The sequence below is a fragment of the Typopeltis vanoorti genome, chromosome 10 (genome assembly GCF_054136105.1).
Source record: "Typopeltis vanoorti isolate ZY-2024b chromosome 10, IOZ_Tvanoo_1.0, whole genome shotgun sequence".
Classification (NCBI taxonomy): domain Eukaryota; kingdom Metazoa; phylum Arthropoda; class Arachnida; order Uropygi; family Thelyphonidae; genus Typopeltis; species Typopeltis vanoorti.
In genome coordinates, this window is record NC_143558.1 from 41,485,958 (window position 1) to 41,506,611 (window position 20,654).

The 20,654-nt window shown below is 34.7% G+C and overlaps 1 protein-coding gene across 4 annotated transcripts in view; it reads left to right on the forward strand.

Annotated features, from left to right (window-relative positions):
- LOC150102363 (uncharacterized) overlaps positions 1-20,654 on the forward strand; it is a 445,051-nt gene that overhangs the window by 315,460 nt on the left and 108,937 nt on the right. For 3 of the 4 annotated variants that reach the window (XM_090398788.1, XM_090398787.1, XM_090398791.1), the window contains exons 16-17: positions 7,989-8,072; positions 8,191-8,220. In XM_090398788.1, the coding sequence (XP_090254914.1) occupies positions 7,989-8,072; positions 8,191-8,220 (114 nt within the window). The remainder of the gene's footprint in view (positions 1-7,988; positions 8,073-8,190; positions 8,221-20,654) is intronic. The other variant, XM_090398789.1, reaches the window with a different exon arrangement.

The following is a 20,654-nucleotide window of genomic DNA, read 5'->3' on the forward strand; positions in this document are numbered from 1 at the left end:
AATCTGAATATGCAACTTGCTTTTCCATGCAAACCACCTGTTGATAACTCTCCCCCCCCCCTTTGATGGCTTTGATACACTTTTTTAATTTATTTTTTATGTTGAGCGCATACAAAAGAGATTGGTTAATGATCCTATAGTATATCAGTACTGTGTATGATGGGTAGTGAGTTGGGAAAGGAGAAACTTGTTCACATTTGATTTAAAAGCTAGTATATTGTATTTCTTGGGAAACACATAAGGGGAAAGACTTCCATAATACAGCAGTAGCAGGGATGGTGGAGGAGAAGAAACTTGTTCTGTAGGTTTCAAGGTGTGCTGTGAAGGGATGTTGAGTAGCAGCTGTACGTGTTCCAAGGGACCTTGTACTGAGTAGGGAAATTATTGATACTATTTCATATGAACATTTGCCATGGAAATATTTATAAAATACACACTACTCTCCTCTTTATTGAGTAAAGCATTTCAAGGGCTATTAGGAGGCCTCCACTTCAAATGTGAGAGCATTATTCAATAGCTGGATAGATTTGTGATTTGTATAAGGTTAACAGCTGTTCAGAGGTGGAGTAACATCTTGAGTAAAAGAGAAATCCCAGTTTTTTAGAAGCTGAGGATGCATTGATTTCAATGGTTATGCCAGGAGAGGCTTAATGTCAGGTAATTCCAAGAAGAGAAATCTCATCTTATCTGGAAATTTGAGTGTTGTCAAAGGTATTACCAGGACAAACTGGTTCTTTTTTGATGAGAAATAAGGACAGAACTGGGTTTTGCTAGCATTGAAGTTGATGAAGTTATCTGATGGATGGCTTGAAGATCAAAATTGAGGCAGTGGTGGTGGGTCTGTAGATTGAAGTGATTTGAGTACAGTAATGTTTATTAAATGAAAGGGAGGAGTGTAATGTGTTGTCATGTGTAAAGCTATTTATTTGGTTTGAGGTCAACTGAAGTAGTCATTGATTTTATATGTATATAAATAAAGAAGAAGATTGTTGAGAGAACTGAAACTTGTGGAACCCAGGCATTAGCTGAATAGTGAGAGGATGAGGAACCATCCCACATAGTGTGCATCCAGACAGAAAGCTGACAATCGAACTGCAGAAGTCCTGGGACAGATCAAACGATAGGAATTTCTTTAGTAAACCTTTGTGCCAGACCTGGTCAGAAGCTTTGGAGACATCAAGTGCAATCACATGAGATTCACCAAACTTCTCCATGGCATTTGTTCAGAGATGGGTGATATATGTGAGTAAATCTGCTGTTGATCAGCAGCGAACATAGACAAATTTTATGTAAGAACATAGACAGAAAACATAGGCAAATTTCCAGGTTGTGAGATAGATACCAGTGTAGATTGAGGTGATTTGTGTATAGTAATGTTTATCAAATTGAAGGGAGGAGCGTAATGTGTTGTCATGTGCAAAACTATTTATTTGGTTGGAGGTCAACGAAGTAGATCATTGATTTATATATATATATATAATATATATATATATATATATAAAGAAGAGGGTTGTTGAGAGAACAGAAACTTGTGGAACCCAAGCATTAATTGAATAGCGAGAAGATAAGAAGATACCAGTGCTGAAAGTGCAGTACGAGCGGAGGACATCTTAACCAACTGGTTCCACACAGAGAGCGGAGTAAGACAGGGATGCAATCTGTCACCAGACCTGTTCCACTGGAAGAAGCAACCAATAATGCCTTAAACAATGAAGACTCCAGAATCAAAATATATGGGGAAAATGTGACTAATTTAAAATTTGCAGACGACATTGCATTACTTTCAAGCACAGAAGAAAATATACAGCAAATTTCTGATAAAATAAAGGAGTGTATAAAATCTGGATTAAACATAAATATAGACAAAACAAAAATTATGCAAATAGGAAAAAGAAGCACCAGTCTGAAAATTGAAATTGATAGTAAGAATCTAGAGTAGGTAGAAAACTTCACAAGAGGAGTTATTGAGTACAATGGTGAAATTATAAAAGATATAAACAGACGAATCAGTCAAGCATCCCAAACTTTTGGATGACTTAATAAAATATGGAAGTCGAGACATCAAACAAGTAACAAAAGTAAGAATCTATGAAACAATGGTCCTCCCAATACTCCTCTATGGAAGTGAATGCTGGAATCTCAAAAAGGCTGAAGAGAAAAAATGATTAGTTACTGAAATGGGTTGGCTAAGAAGATTACTTCGAGTATCTCTTCTGCATCGACTAAGAAATGAAGACATAAAGAAACGACTAAAATGAGAAATAACAATAATAGACAAAATCCAAGAAAGAAGACTGTGATGGTTTGGCCATGTGACCAGAATGGGAACAGAAAGACTACCATCTAAAGACTACCTTCCATCATTGAATACAATGATGGAAGGTAAAAGATACAAAGGATGGCCCAGAATTAGATGGGTAAACAAAATAAAAGAGGACCTGAAAACCAAATCACAACAAGCGACACCAAACTGGACAGAATTGTTCGGACTCTCCCGGGACAGACAGAAGTGGAAAGAGTTCATTCAGCCTCATCATCATCCACATAGATGATGGAAGAGAGAAGAAGAAGAGAGGATAAGAAACCATCCCACATAATGTGCAACCAGACAAAGCTGACATTTCAACTGCAGAAGTCCTGGAACAGACCAAATGATAGGAGTTTCTTTAGTAAACCTTTGTGCCAGACCTGGTCAAAAGCTTTGGAGATCTCAAGTGATTGAACTTGATGTTGAACTCCATGGCATTTGTCCAGAGATGGATGATATATGTGAGTAGATCTCCTGTTGATCAGCAGGGACAGAATCCATACTGGTGGTCATTTATTAGCTGGGTGCCTTTCAGGTAGTGTGGGAGTTGGGAATTGATGGTTCTCTCCATTAAAGAGGACTGAGATGAGTGAGATAGGGTGGTAGTTTGATGGCAGTGATTTGTCACCCTTTTTGGAAATGAGTAGAACATAGGCAAATTTCCAGGCTGTGGGATAGATACTAGTGCTGTAATAGAGTATATACAGGGGACACAGAATAGGAGTCAGTTCTGGTGCACAAACCTTCAGGACAATTAGAGGAATGCCATTAGGGCCAGAAGACTCTTTTTGTGTCTCACTTAGACCATGTTTTTCTGGTGTCTTTCTGGTAAAAGGATATAAAGGACATTGCATATTGGGCATTTACCATGGTCAGTTAGGCGTTATTTGAGGCAAAGTGTGAAGACAGGAGATTGACTTTTTCTGTGGAGTATGATAAGGGTGGGAATGGTGTTAAGCAAAATTTATGACCAATTGGTTTGGCAAGGGACCAAAAGACTTGACTGCCATTTGGACAAGCTGTAAGTTTTGTGCCTCTTTGCTCTTTCAAAATCTGTTTTGAAAGCATTGATAGCTTTTTTTGGCAACTATTTCAAGCTTGAGTAAAGCACTATCATCATCATCATCATGATGATGATGTAAAGCACTAAAGGAGGATGCAATTCTTGATGTAAGCCAGTTGTGGTATGCTTGATTTTTTATTTGTATCTCCTTGGCACCAGTTCAGAGTAGTGTGGGGAATTTATATTTCCATGCCATTGTAAGGATTACTTCGGTGATACATTCAGTGCATATGTTTGGGGGTAGTCCAGCTGTGGGAACAAAGCATAAAAGTTGCGGTGGCTGTGCTACTTTGAACTGTTATAATGCCAAACTATTGTATGGTAGTAGCTGTGTAAGTGTTCTTGCATTTGGGAGAGAAAAGCACTACATTGTGGTCAGAATTACCTAGTAGGCCTATTACATTTACTGTGTATTTGGGTCATTGGTGAGGAATTAATTTGTGTGAGGTTGTTATTTGATGACAAATGTTTCAGTATCTCTGCTTGTTAGATCTGTACAACTGGAGGAAGAAACCAGTTGATATTGTGGGCATTAAAATCTCCTAGGAGGATGATTTCACTGTTAGAGAAGTGGGTCTGGAGAAAATCGGTGTTTAAGGAGAAGAAATTAAAGAGCTCAGTGTGATTGGTGGCATTAGGGGGAGGAATAGAGACAGCAAATGAATTAGACCTTGTGGAGAAGGGAGATTTTCAACCACAAAGAAGGTTGAGTGCTCTCTAGTATGACATACCTTGCCAGAGAGAACCAAGAAGAGAGTGCAGACACCACTCTTATTTCGAAAAGAGTTAGTATGTAGTTTGGAAAGTTGAGATGAATAAAGCTGGTTGAGGTGAAATTTGAGTTTCTGCCTAGAAGAGTAGGTGGGGTTTGGTAGACTGGAGATGGAAGTGGACACCATTAAGGTTGGGGTTGAAGCTATGAATGTTAGTGAAATGAATATGCAAGGTTCTGTGGAGCATATATTTAACTGAAACAGTCTTGCATGTTTCCTATAGTGTCTGCGTACTGGTCTCCACAGTGACTGCTAGTGGTATCAATTGATTTCTGCACCAATTTTTCTTGTTTGTAGGCAATAACCCAACTGTTGTCTCTATTTTGGCATTTTTCTTCAAGTTGTTTTCGAAGTTGATGTCCTTGTTCTTTCTATGAAAGAATTATATCAGGTCGAGCAAGTATGTGTGATTGGATGCAAGTGCCTTTGAACTTGTTAATAATTGCTGGGATTAGTTTGCATGTGCTTCTCATATTCATGAGGTATATGGAAAGTTCATTCAGTCCTTTCTTTTATTTGCAAAACAGTGGCATCTGACAATATTGCTAGAATCAAAGTTGTATTCTCCTGCTAATTTTCTAGTCATCTTTTAATGATCTGCCCAATTTCAGTTAGTGAAAGTTCAGAATAACGGCATCAAATATCTTGTTTTCAGCCTCAATTGAGTTGTGTTCTGTTGATGCGATTAGGTTGCAAAGTTCCTTAGTGTTGTTGGGCAAGGGCCAAGGTTTGGGAAGTGGGTGGGAATTTTAATTAGAATGGGTAATGAAGGGCCTCATGTCAGTGAGGATAACTCCTGTGACTCACTGTGTTTGGTTTTCAGCAGAATTAGAGAGCTGGAAATGCAGGATATCAGAAGTTGCATCCAATGACTTTAGCAAGGGACCAGAAGTCACTGCTTCCATTTAGACAGGAAGCAAGTTTCTTGCTGTTGACCTTTATGAAATCAGATTTGGATCTTCTGATTACTGATTTGAATATGTTGCATGCTTTGGTATAGGTAGAGTATGAAGTTGTTCTTCATACAAGCCACATGCAGTAAGCTATGTTTTTTCTTCTACTTTTTGATACACTTTCAGTTTATCCAGGACTGATAATAGCAGATATAATTGCTTTGAAGTAAATCTTGAAGAATGGACAAAAACCTCACTGACAGTATTATACTAAAACTAAAGATATCAGACAGGCTGTTCTGAATTAATGTGATTAATTCATCTTGTAAGCACATCACACAAAATGGAAACCCATTAACTTAATATAATAATCACTGGGGGAAAATTATAACTGCTCTGTGACCTTCAAGATGCCCATAAAAATTTTAAAAATATCTTTTAAATAAGTTTTTAACTGTATACCATGTAAAACATAATGAAAATACACTGTAATTATAAAATCAAATGTTTACTGCTTAAAATACACAATTCAGGAACTTTAATATGGAAATATTTGAAGTGTTGCCTTTCCTTTTTTCATCATAAAATTTCTGATGGCCGACAACAAGCTTCTTGATGTTGAGGTTCTGGTTCTGTTTGCCACAAAAGATTTAATGTCGTTCTTTTACTGTTATCTTGTTCTATATGAACAACTTGCTCCCATTCTATAATAATGTTATCATTGAACTAGACAAGAGAAATGGTTACACCATGATACTTTTGGATTTTGCTAAGTCTTGACAGAATACAGCATGGAAGACTTGTTGCATAAATTGGAGAACACATGTTTAGTTTATAAAATATTAGCATGGATAAGAGAATGGCTGACTGACATATCAAAAAGTGTTTTTTTATGATAAATCCATCCATATATATATATATATATATATATATATACACACACACACCCACACACACACACCCTCTGTTCAAAAAGAAACCAAACTTTTGATAGAAAATAAAACACAGGCCAATTATAATTATTCAAATCATTTATTTCAATCAGTGTATACTCTCCCTCAGCTTTGATACTGTCAATTAATTCGTTAAATGAGTTTTCTATATCAGTTTTTGGGATACTGTTGAGGGTCGTGGTTACTATCGCTCAAACGTTTTCAGTGGTGTCGTATTGTTTTCCTTTCATCAGCAAATGAAAAGTCACAGGGTGCTAAATCAGGTGAATACGGCGATTGATCCAACACACAAATTTGGTTTTTGCTCAAAAACTGTCTCACGGTGTTCGAACGATGAGATGATGCATTATCGTACAAAGGTGACCAGCTGCCCGTATCACGATATTCATGCCGTATGTGACAGTTCATGTCACAGTTAAATATAACTAAATAAGCTTTTATTCACTTCATGGATCATTGTACCATTTAGGCTTTTTTTTTTTTTTCTCAAATAGCTGAGGTGCTGATATTTTTGCATTTAGTTCATGTTCATTATCAATGAACTAAGAAAACACATTCACACAGAATTACAAGTGTGATTATGAGTGTTTAGATTTGCATGTATTTTGATGTAGAATGTATATTTTGACATTAATTTCTTGTCAGATGCAAGCTGAATTTGTGGATCATCACTTTGCAACTAATCAATCAATTCTTGTAACTTGTATGATATAATCCCTCCATGCACTTAGAGAATCTTTTCTGAATACCTCTAAGTACATGATTATAAGCACATCACACAAAATGGAAACCCATTAACTTAATATAGTTGATTAATAAGTTGGCATTCTTGAAAGGGTGTGTGCTTTGCATTATGGGATACTAAGGTAACTGATGTCATTAGATTCTATAAACAAGTATCCCAGTCATGAAAATACTTCACGTGTAGCCATTGTTTACTTACGCTTGGATAAAGGATTAAACCAGAATATAATTTCTTAACATCTTTAATTTATGTTGACATTCATTAAACCTAGTTAAGTAAATTTGTGATCTTTTTGTTTAAAATTATGTATTTATAACTTTTGATGTCTCTGTCCATTCAACTTATATCAATCAGTTTTATACCAAGTTACGTGTACTTGCATTTGTCTAAATTAAATTTTAAACTTTTCCACTTTTTTAATCTTTTAAGATGGTTTTGTAAAAAAATAAAAAAAAAACAGAGTTCAATCTTGAACAGCTGGCTCCTTGCACCCTTAGCATCATCGAGTTGATACTTCTTTGCTTAGAGGTCAAAGCCCCCCCCCCCCCCACACACACATAGCCTTTTTATGTCACTCCCACACATGAGAACTATGAAAAATTTATGAGATCAGCACTGTGGACAGATCTAAGGAAAAGTAACCTGTTGATATTCTTTTTGAAGGATTGTAGTCGTTGGAAAATACTTTATGATTGAGGCTCTCATAGAAATTAGGTAAATGGAATGAAAGATGAATTGGGAATCAGCAGTTTGACTGTAAAAGGATATTGGAGAGCTGTTCTTTCTTCATGTCATAAATTTAACAGAAATGGGGAGTATGTTGAATGCCAGCTCTGCTGAATACCACCCCATGGAAACCTCTGTAGAAGAGACTGTCTGGGAGAGAGGAGTCATCAGTTATTAAAACTGTCCTATTCTGACCAGCAACACATGGTTTTCCAAAAGTTGTCAATTAATCATTCAAATTATTTGTTATAGTTAATTCAGCTATTCTGAAAATCATCAACTTTTTATTGTTTGAATATACAGTTAATGTCATAATTAAATCTAAGTAAGCTTTTATTCCCTTCTTGTACCATTTAGCATTTTTTTTTTTTTTTCAAATAGCTCAGTTGCTGATATTTTCATATATAGTTTATGGTCATTTTCCATGAATGTTTGAATATATTATTCACAGAAAACTATAAGGTTGATTATAAATGTTTAGGTGTGCATGTTTTTGATATAAAATGTATATTTTGACTTTTTGTCAGATGCAAGCTAAATTAGTGGAACTTCAATCAAAATTACATGGAGAAGAGAATGAAAAAAAGTTATTAGAACAGAAATTTGATGAGGTTGGTTAATTATTTTCTAACTTATATCTAATAATTTTACTGCTAACTTTAAGATATGTAATTTGGAAACAAAACATGACCTTCTATTTTACTTCACTTCACTCCTTTTAATGCTTAGGTGAGCCGATATGGAGATCTTTTGGCAAAGGTAATTAACATTTGGACACATATGTTGCATGTTTCATTTCATATTATTCTTTAACCTTGGTTCTTTGTCTTATCATTTTTGAGATCTCTTAATGTATATGTAAATAGTCTACATGTGCATGTTTAAAGAGAGATGAATTTACATGATATTTTCAGGACAGTAGCTTTCAAGTAATAATACTAGAAATTCCACATATATTAAATGAAAAATATGTCTAAATTATAATTGTTTGCTTGAGTGCATGATGAAATCATACTTTCCTGATTCATTGCAATGCAAAGAGGTAAAGTGAAGGCATTGGCTGAAAGGAATGATTTAAAGGAGAAACATCTGAAATGTGAAAAGAAGTTACTGAGAGAAGCAAAAAAGATGAACGAGAGAAAGAGTAAAGTTTCTGTTGCCAAAGTATGATAAGAATGAATCAAAAAGGCCCATCATTACAAATGAGCCCATACATGTGTGGTGTGGTGGTGAGGGTGGGTGGGAAATGGTTTCCAATTCTTAGATGTATGGAGTGGATTTAATGGATTAAAGCACTTACATGATCAACATATTACACTTGATTTGGAGGAGTTGGATATCTGCAGAAAGTTTTGTTTAGTGAGAGAATGGAATTGCAAATATGGACACTAAGGATATTTGTTAAGAGGGGGGGGAGGAACAGGTGAGCATGTCTATAAGCACATTTAAGATGAGCTATCTTATGTTTATTTCAAGAATGAAAAACATGAAGGCATGCAATTTATTTTGATTTTAAAAACAGAATGGGATATGCATAGACCCTAAAGGACGTTTCAATACATGTACACTTATGCCAGAAGCATCAGTAACAAGAGTGAGCAGTTTTTGGCATTGGTTAGCTTGGCTTGGTCAAAAATGATTTGCATTAATGCTTGTTTGATGGAGAATGATACTGGGATAAAATGCAAGAAATATTATATATTCAGGAAGGATGAGAGATGATAGAGAACAAGACAGGTAGAGACGAATTGCTAAAGTAAAATTCAAACACCTGCTTTGAGGGAAGCAGGTGTTTGAATTGTCTGTGAGATACAAGCCATCAGAGCAAAAATATATAGTTAGCTGCTTCTACAGGATGAGGGGAGAGATACAAAAGATGTGCATGCCATGCATCAGGAAATTAGCTCAATAAGGACAAAATGAGAAATTATAGGTTTTTTAACTTTGGAGATATAGATTGGAAGAAAGGAAATGGAATTTTTGCAGCTACTGAGAGACAGTCACCTAAAAGAGCATGTGATAGAAGGGAAATATGGATTTTAGAGTTTAATATGATGGTGGCATCGGAAATGCCCATTATCATTACTTAGCCTTCATGAGAGTAATCATGCAGTCTTGACCTGAGACATGACTAAGCATTTGGAATTTTTAGTTAAAAAGGTTGGCATGTGGAACTACAAAACTGGTGATCATAAAACACTTTATTTATTTGTATGGGGTTCCCCCTATCCTCTCTTGTTCCTTAGGTTGAGCCCTCCTAATGAGGGATTAAATATTTATGTTATGACTGTAGATCTGTGTGTGTTCATGGGACCAATTTGCCTATTCTGAAGGATGAAAAACCTGAGTTTCCGGGTGAAAATTCCCCTACCTCCTTTAGTCGAAAGAGACCAAATAATGGTTCCTCACATCATAGACGGGAATCAAACCCAGGTCTTTCCAACCAAAGGGCTTTGTCAGTACCAACTGAGCTATGGAGGCTCTCATCATAACACACACAACAAGCATGGAGAGTGTCATAGAATAAGGAACAGTAGTGTATGAGAAATTCTCAAGGGATATTTGTGGGAAATAGTATCAGATGTGCATATCTAGGATCAAGAGGATAAATGAGGATAAGTAGGAGTTAGGATGAGTAGTATATTAAGCATAAATAGGACAGAAATGTTGTAGAGTGATACATAAGGAGAAAGTGATAATTAGGTTCATTAGCAGTACAAAGTACAAGTTGTAAGGGTGACCAGCATCATGAGGAAGCAAAATCAGATTATTAGAGGAAATTAATGAGCATGTCATAAGAAATCTCAGAGTTCTTTTGCTATATGTCGAGTAAAAGGGTTGATTATAGAAGAATTATTTAATGAATGCCAATGGTGGTGAGGTATCAAAGAAGAAATACTCAATTTAGTATTGCTTTGTATATCATCCTGGTGGCTGTAATGCAGTGATTCTTGTAATACAGATCAATATGAGAATAGAGGCAGATGAACTGGTGGTGTTCAGGATATCTCATTGTGTATATATCTATGACCTTGAATAGCATATCATTACAGGAAAGTGCAAGAGAAATTGCAGTATTTGGTTTTACTAGCTGTTTAAGACCTAGTGTTAACAGAATTCCAAGGGAGTGAAAGAAAATTATAAACCAGTTATCTTCTTGGAAGTGGCATGGTTAAGGTATTGAAAATCAGGCTATAAGGTAGAACCCAAGAATGGATGAATGGGAATATTCTACTCTATGGAAAAGGAATAATGAAATGAGTGTATTATATTGATAAGGTTTTGGCTTAGAAATTTGACTTTTTACTGTGAAGGGATAAAGTTGGATAAAGGAAGTAACTATGTCATTATATTGCTAGACTATGAAGCCATTTGACAAGATACTGCAGGGAATGCTATTATGTAAATTGGAGGAAATGGGAATGGACTTGAAGTTGGTGATGTGGTTAAGAGACTAGCTTAAACCATTGTGTGAGAGAGTAGTATATGGCGGAATTGAATAAAAGAGAAAGCAGGTGACCGGTAGTGTCACAGGGGGTCTGTTTCCATGATGCTGCTAATATGCTGATGTTAGGAATAATGTGGGAAATATCCATCCACTTGCCAGTGATGATAAACTGAGGAGAGCAATAGTAAATAAAGATGTATAGGTTTAGTAGAATGATTTGAATAAACCGATAATGTTGGCAAAAGATAATTGTCTGCCAATTTAATTTTTGGTATTTTGGAATGAAGGAATTACAAACTGAATTATTATATTGATAAGATTTCACCTCAGGAAATTGGCAATATTGGAGATATGACATGCAGGAATAAGGAAACTGTTATTTCTCTTTCTAGTGTACAGTCACATTTTGACTACTGTTCGCAGGTCGATTAGGTTTCTTGGAGATGTCTAAGTGTTGCACAGGATTCAGAGGCAAATAACCAAAATCGAGACCAGTCTGTAGAGCTCTTATGAGGATAAACTAAAGATTGTGGGCTATATAGTTCGTCTAATAGATGGTAAAGACATGTATATAATAGAAACATTAGTTACTAAAAGGATGTTATTTGGTACACATTAAAGAAATTTTTCAACACATGACTGGAGAGAACAAGGTGTTACCTGCGGTGGTTATAAACACTAGATATTTTAATGTTTGGAGAGTAGTGAAAGTGATTGATTTAAGGACAGGTATGATTTTTTTTTTCTTGGTAAATGTGAGCCTCCCATAATTGAGGCTTTGGATTACATAAAGATGCTCACATAGTAGTAATAATTGGAAAAATATTGTGAGTTATGAATGAATATATTACATTAAAATGTAAAAAATTTATTGAGAAATTTCTGAAGTTGCACCAGTTACTAAAACTACTACTTTTATTCTGACCATTAGTTCTGTCATTGATATAATATAAGATACTGAAACTGTAAAGTGAAAATACAGAATTAGTAAATACACAGCAGTGACATTATACATGAAAAAGTATATGTAAGAAAGATTCACTTTCTTATGTATAGTTTTGCCTTGGTATGTTGACCATATCTTCTTCTTTCTTTCCTTCAATCCCTATTGTTTTTATATTTAAACATAAACTTGATATTGCTAACATGTTCAGTCAATCCTGATTGTAGAATCATTCTACATAAATTTTAATTACTTATTCACCAGCTTTTTTCATCTAATTTTTTCTTAAAACTACAAATCTACTGCTTGATTAGCCTGTTATTAAATGCCATTCCACATAATTTCAGCCTTAACACTGAAATTTGTTCTCTTATTATTAATTTTATTTTATTTATTTATTTTTTTTTTTGTGTGTGTGTGTCCTTAGCTAGAGTTTGTTGCTTAGGGTACTACTATCTTATACATGTTTTGAACTATAGCTACAGTTATTAAATCAGTCTTCATCTCATGTTAGAGATGAAGTCTCTAATGTCATGTCAAGTCTTCTTGTAACTTGTATGATACAATCCCTCCATGCACTTAGAGAATGTTTTCTGAATACTTGTAATTATGTTGATATTCATTAAACCCAGGTTAAGTAAATTTGTGACCTGCAATTTCTTTCCTTATCCTATAGGCATATGATAGAAACTTGTATAAACATATCAAAGTATCCTTTCTTCTAGAGGTGAAGTTTCTTTAAATCTGTTATCTGGTTCATTAGTTTACTTGCAGTAATTTTTTTAAAATTTAAATTCCTTATCAACAAAATTATCTAAATCCTTGTATTTATTAACTTCTAAAATCTGTCCATTCAACTGATATCCATCAGCTTTATAACATATACTTGCATTTGTTCACATTTAAATTTTAAACTCCTACTTTCCATCCACTTTTTGAATCCTTGGAGATTGTTCTGTAAAATAAAATAAACAAATAGAGGTCATCTGAAAATTAGCTTTTATACCCAACTTTGCATCATCTGAGTTGAACCTGGATTGCTTAAGATCACAATTAGAGAATTAGGAGCCCTTCATGTAGCCTTATATATCACTCCTACACACGACGCTATAAAGCCTATACTGTTCTTTCTTTCTTTCCTTAAGAAGGTTAGTAACCAGAATAAATGAATTTCAGTAATTCATAACAAAGGTGAAATGTGGCTTAATGATGTTGAGCATCTCTGTCAAAGGTACATTGGTGAAGAGTGAAGTAATGTTTGACATCATGGTCAAGATTGATGATGTCAATCTGTCAAAGTTAAATTTTTTTATGTTTTTAAGTGCAGGGCCGGTTTGTACTGGCTGAGACTGTCTGTTACTGCACAAAGGGAATTATTAGGTTTGTCAATTTTGGGGACTATGTATATCTTGGGTGGTTTGACACAAAAAGGTTGCAGCATTTTTTTTTTTTATTTTTTTATTTTTTTTTTATTATGTACTTTTTCTTTTGAGATTTGGTAGGATCCAAATCTATAATCTGATAAGTAGAGCAGTCCTTAATGAGATGATTCATATTTATGTTAGAATCCTTTTGACCCATAATGAACCCTAAACCTTCCTGCATGTAACAGTGAAAAAGAAAAAAAAAAAATTCTGTGAATGAGGAAGAGAGTGCAAGTAAACAAAGCCTTGAGGAACACCTGCATTGATTGGAAGATCTGAATTTAGAACATCCTCCACCATTATGAGGGTGAATAACCCCAGAAGAAACTGAATTTTTGCATCAGTGTCAAGGACATGTTTATTTTGAAAGTCATATTGAATAAGTAATTAATTAATTTTAAAAAAAAATTGTGGAACATGTGTAGAAGTGTTATTTTCCATAAAAGGGATCATTTCAATGCATCACTTCTGGTTAGATTCAGATGATGTAGCAATATTTTATAAATTTATTTATATTTAAGGTAATTTCTTTTATGAAGAACCTTAATTCTTCTTCCAAATTATTCGGTGTTTGGTTGGGACAGTGTGTCCTGCAAGTCCTGATTGTTCAGGACTCATGAAATTTAATATAGTCTAGATCAGGGGGTTCCCAATCCTATGCCCGCAGGCACCATGGCGCCTGTCGACCAATTTGTGTGTGCCCGCTGCTGTTCAACCATGTGCCGTATAGTTTGAAATAATCACGCAACAATTCATGGCATGCTATATGATGCATGCGTTAATGACACATGATGAGTATTAATCGCATACAATGTAAAGTAAACGTGCATTCGAAGTTGTTTATTCCAGTTTAAGAACTGGAATATCATCATATTCTCTTAATTATGAAGCACTGGCCAATGAAATGCAATGCCAAAGATCACACTAACTTACATATATATATATATATTTAAATTTTTATATAATGTAAACTTTTAAGTAATAAAACATTTGATTATAATGTAAACTTAGTATGTATTCATTTAACAAAAGAATTCAAAAAATTTGCTTGAAAAAATAGATAGTGCCCGTTGCCCTATCGGTATTTTTGAATGTGCTCTAGGAAACAAAAAGGTTGGGAACCCCTGGTCTAGATGTTCATCATGACATATGGATGCTGATCTAACAGTTCGGCCAAAATGTGATAACCCACACATTTTTAATTTGATAGACTCCAGAGTATGTCAAAGGTGGAAGTTTATCTTTTGCAGAGTCCAGAAAAATTGAAATCTTATTAATAGGACAAAAAGACACTTGTAAGCCAACAGATCTAAGTAATATGGCTATACCTTCAGAGACACCTTTAACATAAGGAATGGTGATGATGATGGCCACCTCTTGGGTCGCAGATGACAAGGTTGCCATGATTTTCTACTGAGATAAGAACAATTATCAAAGAAAGGGATCTGTCTTTTTCTACTTCTAATGTAAACTAGATTTTTTTTTTTTTGTTTAAATTGTCAAGGAATTCCATAAACTTGCAAAAGGCTTCTTCTGAGCTTGACAAAATGACAAAAATATCAGCGACATATCTAAGCCACAGTCTTTGTTTTGTGTGCTACATATTCATGGCTGTTTGTTCAGATGTCTCCATTTATTGCATGGCTAGGCCTTCAATCTGTTCATAATAGAGATCTTGAAACTTGAAGAAAGCATTCTCTATACAATGTTTAAAGAGTTTGACAGTACCAGGTGGAAAAATGGTTTTGTTTTATATCTTTCCTTTATCCTACCAACTTCACCATTTATGTTGTGCCTTTTTCTTATCTTGATGATTTTGTTGACATAAAACTCAGTAAAGCTATTAGTAAGGAAGATGGACTTGATGAATACTGCAGAAAATAAACCTTAATGACACAACACTATTCCATCTGTTTCCACTTGCTAATGATCCTACAACTTACACAGATTAAGAAATTAAACATTTATTGATAATTTCTCCCACTGGAATGAGGAAGCCAAGAAGAAACTTAAAAGCTATCAATGTATCAATTATATACCAAAAATCCACAAAGCAAATATTCCATTATGTCTTTTAGTAGATTGATTACATTGGCTCTCCTTGCTACGAAATTAAACGCTTTTCTAAATTACTTTCAGCATTCAGGAGAAAATCCTCTTCATTTATTAAGAATAGTTTTCATTTCAAAGAAAAGATATCAGAGTTTTGTCTTTGCTTACTTGATTGCCTTTGCACTTAGATATTGTGTTTTTATTCACAAATATTCCCTTAGATGAAACACTTGACTTCCTCAAGCAAGACTTTCCAGCAGATATCTGCCTATTTGACTTTGTTAATCACTCTGGCTACTTTACATGCCAAAACAAGCTTTAGCAACAAGTTGAATGAACAGCAATTGGTAGTCCTGTCTCCAACACTTGCTGACTACTTCATGGAACTATTTGAATAATGGATACAGAACAGCATCTTTCTTAAGCCATTGTTATGGTAAGATCCTTGTGGTTTGGCATGGTTCCATTATGGAGATAGAAGAGGATAATCAGATTGCTTTTTTTTTAGATAATGAAGCAGGAGGAGATCTAAATAAGAAATTTGATCAGCGACCCACGTGAATAGAATGTGGGGTCTCTGTTTTATGTTGACATCACTAAGTAGCTTATTCATCTTGTTTATGTACATATTTGAATTCAATACTACACTTGCATCCTCTTTATCTGCTTTCGTTATTAAAATTAATTTCACTATTCATAACATAACCAGTGATTTTAATAAGTTCCTTTCAACTAATGAGGAAATCAAAGAACAGTTTACTGGAAAGCATCCTATTATTCTTTGTATTTATGGAGTTTGAAAAATACTCAAGGAAGGTATTCCAGTTAGACCTATAATGGATGCTAGACATTCATCAATATATATATATTAAAAAAAAACCTTAAGTAACTTCATAAACAAACCATTTTTCCACCTGGTACTGTCAAACTCTTTAAACATTGTATAGAGAATGCTTTCTTCAAGTTTCAAGATCTCTATTATGAACAGATTGAAGGCCTAGCCATGCATCCATTTCTCAGCACTTAGCTTATAAGTACCTTGAGACATCTGAACAAACAGCCATGAATATGTAGCACACAAAACAAAGACTGTGGCTTAGATATGTCGCTGATATTTTTGTCATTTTGTCAAGCTCAGAAGAAGAAGCCTTTTGCAAGTTTATGGAATTCTTTGACAATTTAAACAAAAAAAAAAATCTGGTTTACATTAGAAGTAGAAAAAGACAGATCCCTTTCTTTGATAATTGTTCTTCTCTCAGTAGAAAATCATGGCAATCTTTCACTTGACTACCATAGAAAAAAGCCCATTACTGGAGAACATGGCACATCACACCACCCAGTACAAAAATGAGCCATCATCAAAACTCTCAAAGACAAGGCCATTACAATATCCACTGATGATAACGAAAGAGATAATATATCTTACAAAAAGATTCTCCTAAAAATTAGATACAATCCCAGAACTATCGATTCACTAGCATGTTAAATAGACCATCAAATATCAGAGCATATACACACTGCGCCCATTAAGTAATCAGATTGATTTTTTACATGCCAGCCCTTTGAATAAAAGTAACAAACAGATTTATAGTTTTGACCGCTAAAGTGTGTTGTAATTGCAGGTGCACTTTTCAAGTCAGGTGACGCAGCAGTTTTTGTGTGACGCCCGTTGAAGTTTGAGTGTGCGAGTGGAGCATGTCAGAAGTTGCATCATGGAGCAAAGAGCTGTGATAAAATTTTACTGTAAATTAAGATACTGTTACAGAAGTGTACCATGACCAAAAAAAAACGTTTACAGCAATGACTGTCTGAGCCGTGCACAGGTATTCTGCTGGTTTTCAACATTTAAAGAGAGGGGGGGGGGTTCCCTGGAGGATGAACCATGCTGTGGACGGCCAGTTTCTGCATGGACAAATGAAAATGTGAAAGCTAGGGAAATTGTTGCCCTTGAAAGGTGAATAATGACTAGGCTACTCACTATACAACTTGGCATCAGTAAGGAAATGGTTAGATTAATCTTAGAAATTAATGCACAAGAGGAAGATTTGTTCGAAGTTTGTGCCACACATCTTGACACATGAACAGAGAGAACACCATGTTGCATTTTGTCAAAATTTCAAGATCATGTGTTGTAAAGAATTGTCACTGGTGATGAAAGTTTGTGTTTTCAGTTTGATCCAGAAACGAAACACCAGAACATGGACTGCTGTGGAATGTCTTCTCCTCGGCAGGAGAATGTTAGGTTGCAAAAAATCACATGTCAAGACAATGCATTGTTTTTTTCAACATTGTTCGAATTATCCACCTTGAATTTGTTCCTGAGGGGATTACAGTGAATGATGAATATTATTTAGGAGTAATGCAATGTGTCAGGAAATAACTGTTTCATAACAACAGCAATTGGCTTCTACTTGACTTGGAACTGTCAATTAGCTTACTTGGCTAATTGACAATTCCAAATATAGTTTGTTTTGATATAATTGTTGTCGTATTACTTAATGAGCACACTGTGCAGAACATAACAGCTATAAAGATGCTGTTTTTTTACTTACATGAAAATTGTCATGAAGAAAAAAGCAAAAGTTTTAAAAGAGTACAATTTAAATGTTGCCTTTTGACTATTCCAAAAATGTCCGTGATGCTAAGATTGCTGGATTAACCACACCCACCTCTTAAACAACCAGATTTGTTACATTGGTCACATTTGACATATGGGTCAACCTGGAGAAATTCATCAAAAAAAAAAAAAACAGAGAAAATGGGCACATAAATCAGGACTGGTGTTTTTCTCTGGTTGTGTGAAATGTTTTTTCTCTTTTTTTTTTTATGAATTTCTCCAGGTTGACCCATGTGTTCAATGTAACAAATGCTGCAGAACAGATTTTGAAGATTTGAACACCTAGTAAACTGGCAACTCACTAAACTGCCATACTCAGAATTCAGCAGTTTATGTACATAGATTTAAAGAAGCGATCAAAATGATATGTCTTACTTGATGTAATAAATCCAAGTCATCTTAAATCAAATATGGACAGCATATACAAGACTTGCATATTAATGTCTTAGGCTATGAGAGAAGTTATACAGTACATTGTAATAATAAGCTATGCATCTGACATTTTGCTATGATATTCACCATCTTGCTCAAGTTTTATTTGAATAATGGCAGTTGTTAATTCAGAAATCTCTCTCTCTCTCTCTCTTTCTGTAAATATCCCTTTTTTTTGAAGAAGTAGGTGAAAATTTTTTATACTAATTAAATAGTAATTTCTTACCAAAAAAAGTTGCATGTAGTGCTTGCCATACAATAACATGGATACATGAAGCCTGAAACCATAACTTCTTGAGGCTATCGAAAAAGAAATGGGTGAAGGTATTATAAAAGGGAATCAGAGATGATAATTATAATATAAAAATTGATGGTAATATTCTTCATGTCTGGAATAGTTATTAAAGTTTTTATCAAAAAATTATTAAATAATAAAAATAGCACAAGAGAACAGTGGTGGAAAATATCCAGTAAGAATGCATTCTTAGTCCTACTCCTACTGTGTGATTACCCAAATGGTAAAAATCATCTTCCCTGGAGACACTTCTATTTCTAATTAAAATTAACTTCCATTATCTGACTTCACAGATCAAGGGTGAAGAAATTAAAACTTATTTGCAGTTAGTAATAATCTGACAAACTGTCCATCAACTAATCAGAATACAGTTAGTCATAGACTTAAGACTCATGTAACTTACAACTATTTGCACTTTCAACAGCCATTCCTTCACTGAATACCACCTCATTCCTCTAACTCAATGGGTGTTACTGTCTTCAAGAATGTTATTTAAGAAATACTTTTGCTCAGGTTGCCACTAATAAGTGTGAGAAATTTTGTAAGGAATATAATATCTTGCATTGTACAAAGATTATATATGCAGCATGAAGTCTGGTTACAGTAGCAGTAGTGGTGCTTTGAAGAAGTGGCCAGCAATATATGTTCATACATTCATGGGATTCAACAAGTCTTTATGAGAGACTGATGACAAGATAGTGCTGCTAGATAAATAGAGGCTGACACTGAACTTGTGGAGCAGTTGGTGAAAGCTGTGCAGATGAAGACTTTTAGAACTAGAAGCACAGAAAGTTAAAGAAGAAGAAGCCAATCCCCCAAAAAAAGAAAGTTTATGGTGAAAAAAAATGGCAGAGGTATTTGCCTCTGTTAATTAATAAGGAGTGCTTAAGAGTCATAGCTGGACAACTGATGGAAGACCCTCCATGTAGCCTTTGAAAGAATCCAGAGAACTGATCTGATATACTTGGATATTGAACGAACAAGGATGGGTTGGCAATTTTGGATTTAGCTGACCAAATTGAATTCCTCTTGTCTTAAACCAAAATATAAAATGATGGCACAACATGAAAGAATTAAATACCAGCTGGAACGTGTTCCAGTTAAACAAGGCCCCTCCTGCTGTTGTCGTCGGGGAATCAGGGCAAACAGCTAAAAGTCAACTACTGTAACTCAGCAGAATTGACACTGTCAACATAAGAAGCATCAGAGGAAAAGAAATGGAACTTGTGCAAGAACTTGGTAAGTACCAGATCGACATAATAGGTGTTACTGAAACAAAGAAAACCAATACAGGTGAGATTCTTCTAAGCAACTAAGATATTGTATTCAAGCAATAGTGATTAGAGAAAAGTAATAGCTATAATATTCAAAACTAAATGTGAGGATAATCTTCTTGAATGACAGAGAGTATCAATAATCTGGGCAAGCATCAGAATGGGGAAATAGACAATGAAACTGATTTCTGACTATAGGCTCGCAGAAGGTTCTATTAAGGAAGAAGATGAGAAATTTTTTGAGGCTTCAGAGAAGGCAGATGTCACAAAGAAAAAGGAAAAGTTGGTCCTTGTTGGAGATCTAAACAGCAGAGAAGGTAATTATTACCTGGCATATACATGTTTGGGATAAATCTGGAGAAAACTGCAAAGCTACTAATGATGGTAAGTACCTACTGGATTTCTGTTCAGGACATGGATTAGTCATTACTAACGTGATTCTCTAACATAAAGATGACATAAATTCACATGGAGGGAAGATGAAAGACATAAGAAAATTCTCATATGATATCATAATAAGAAAATGGCTATGTTATTGTTGATAACGATATCTTCATGATGGTTCAGGACACAACATTATGCAGAGGATTTGAAATTAGAAATGATCACTGTTTGTTTTGAGAAGGATTAAATTGAATACTGTGCTTAGAAGAAAAATGTATAAGAAAGTTTCAAAAAGAATCAAAGTCGAGCAACTTTCAGAAATGA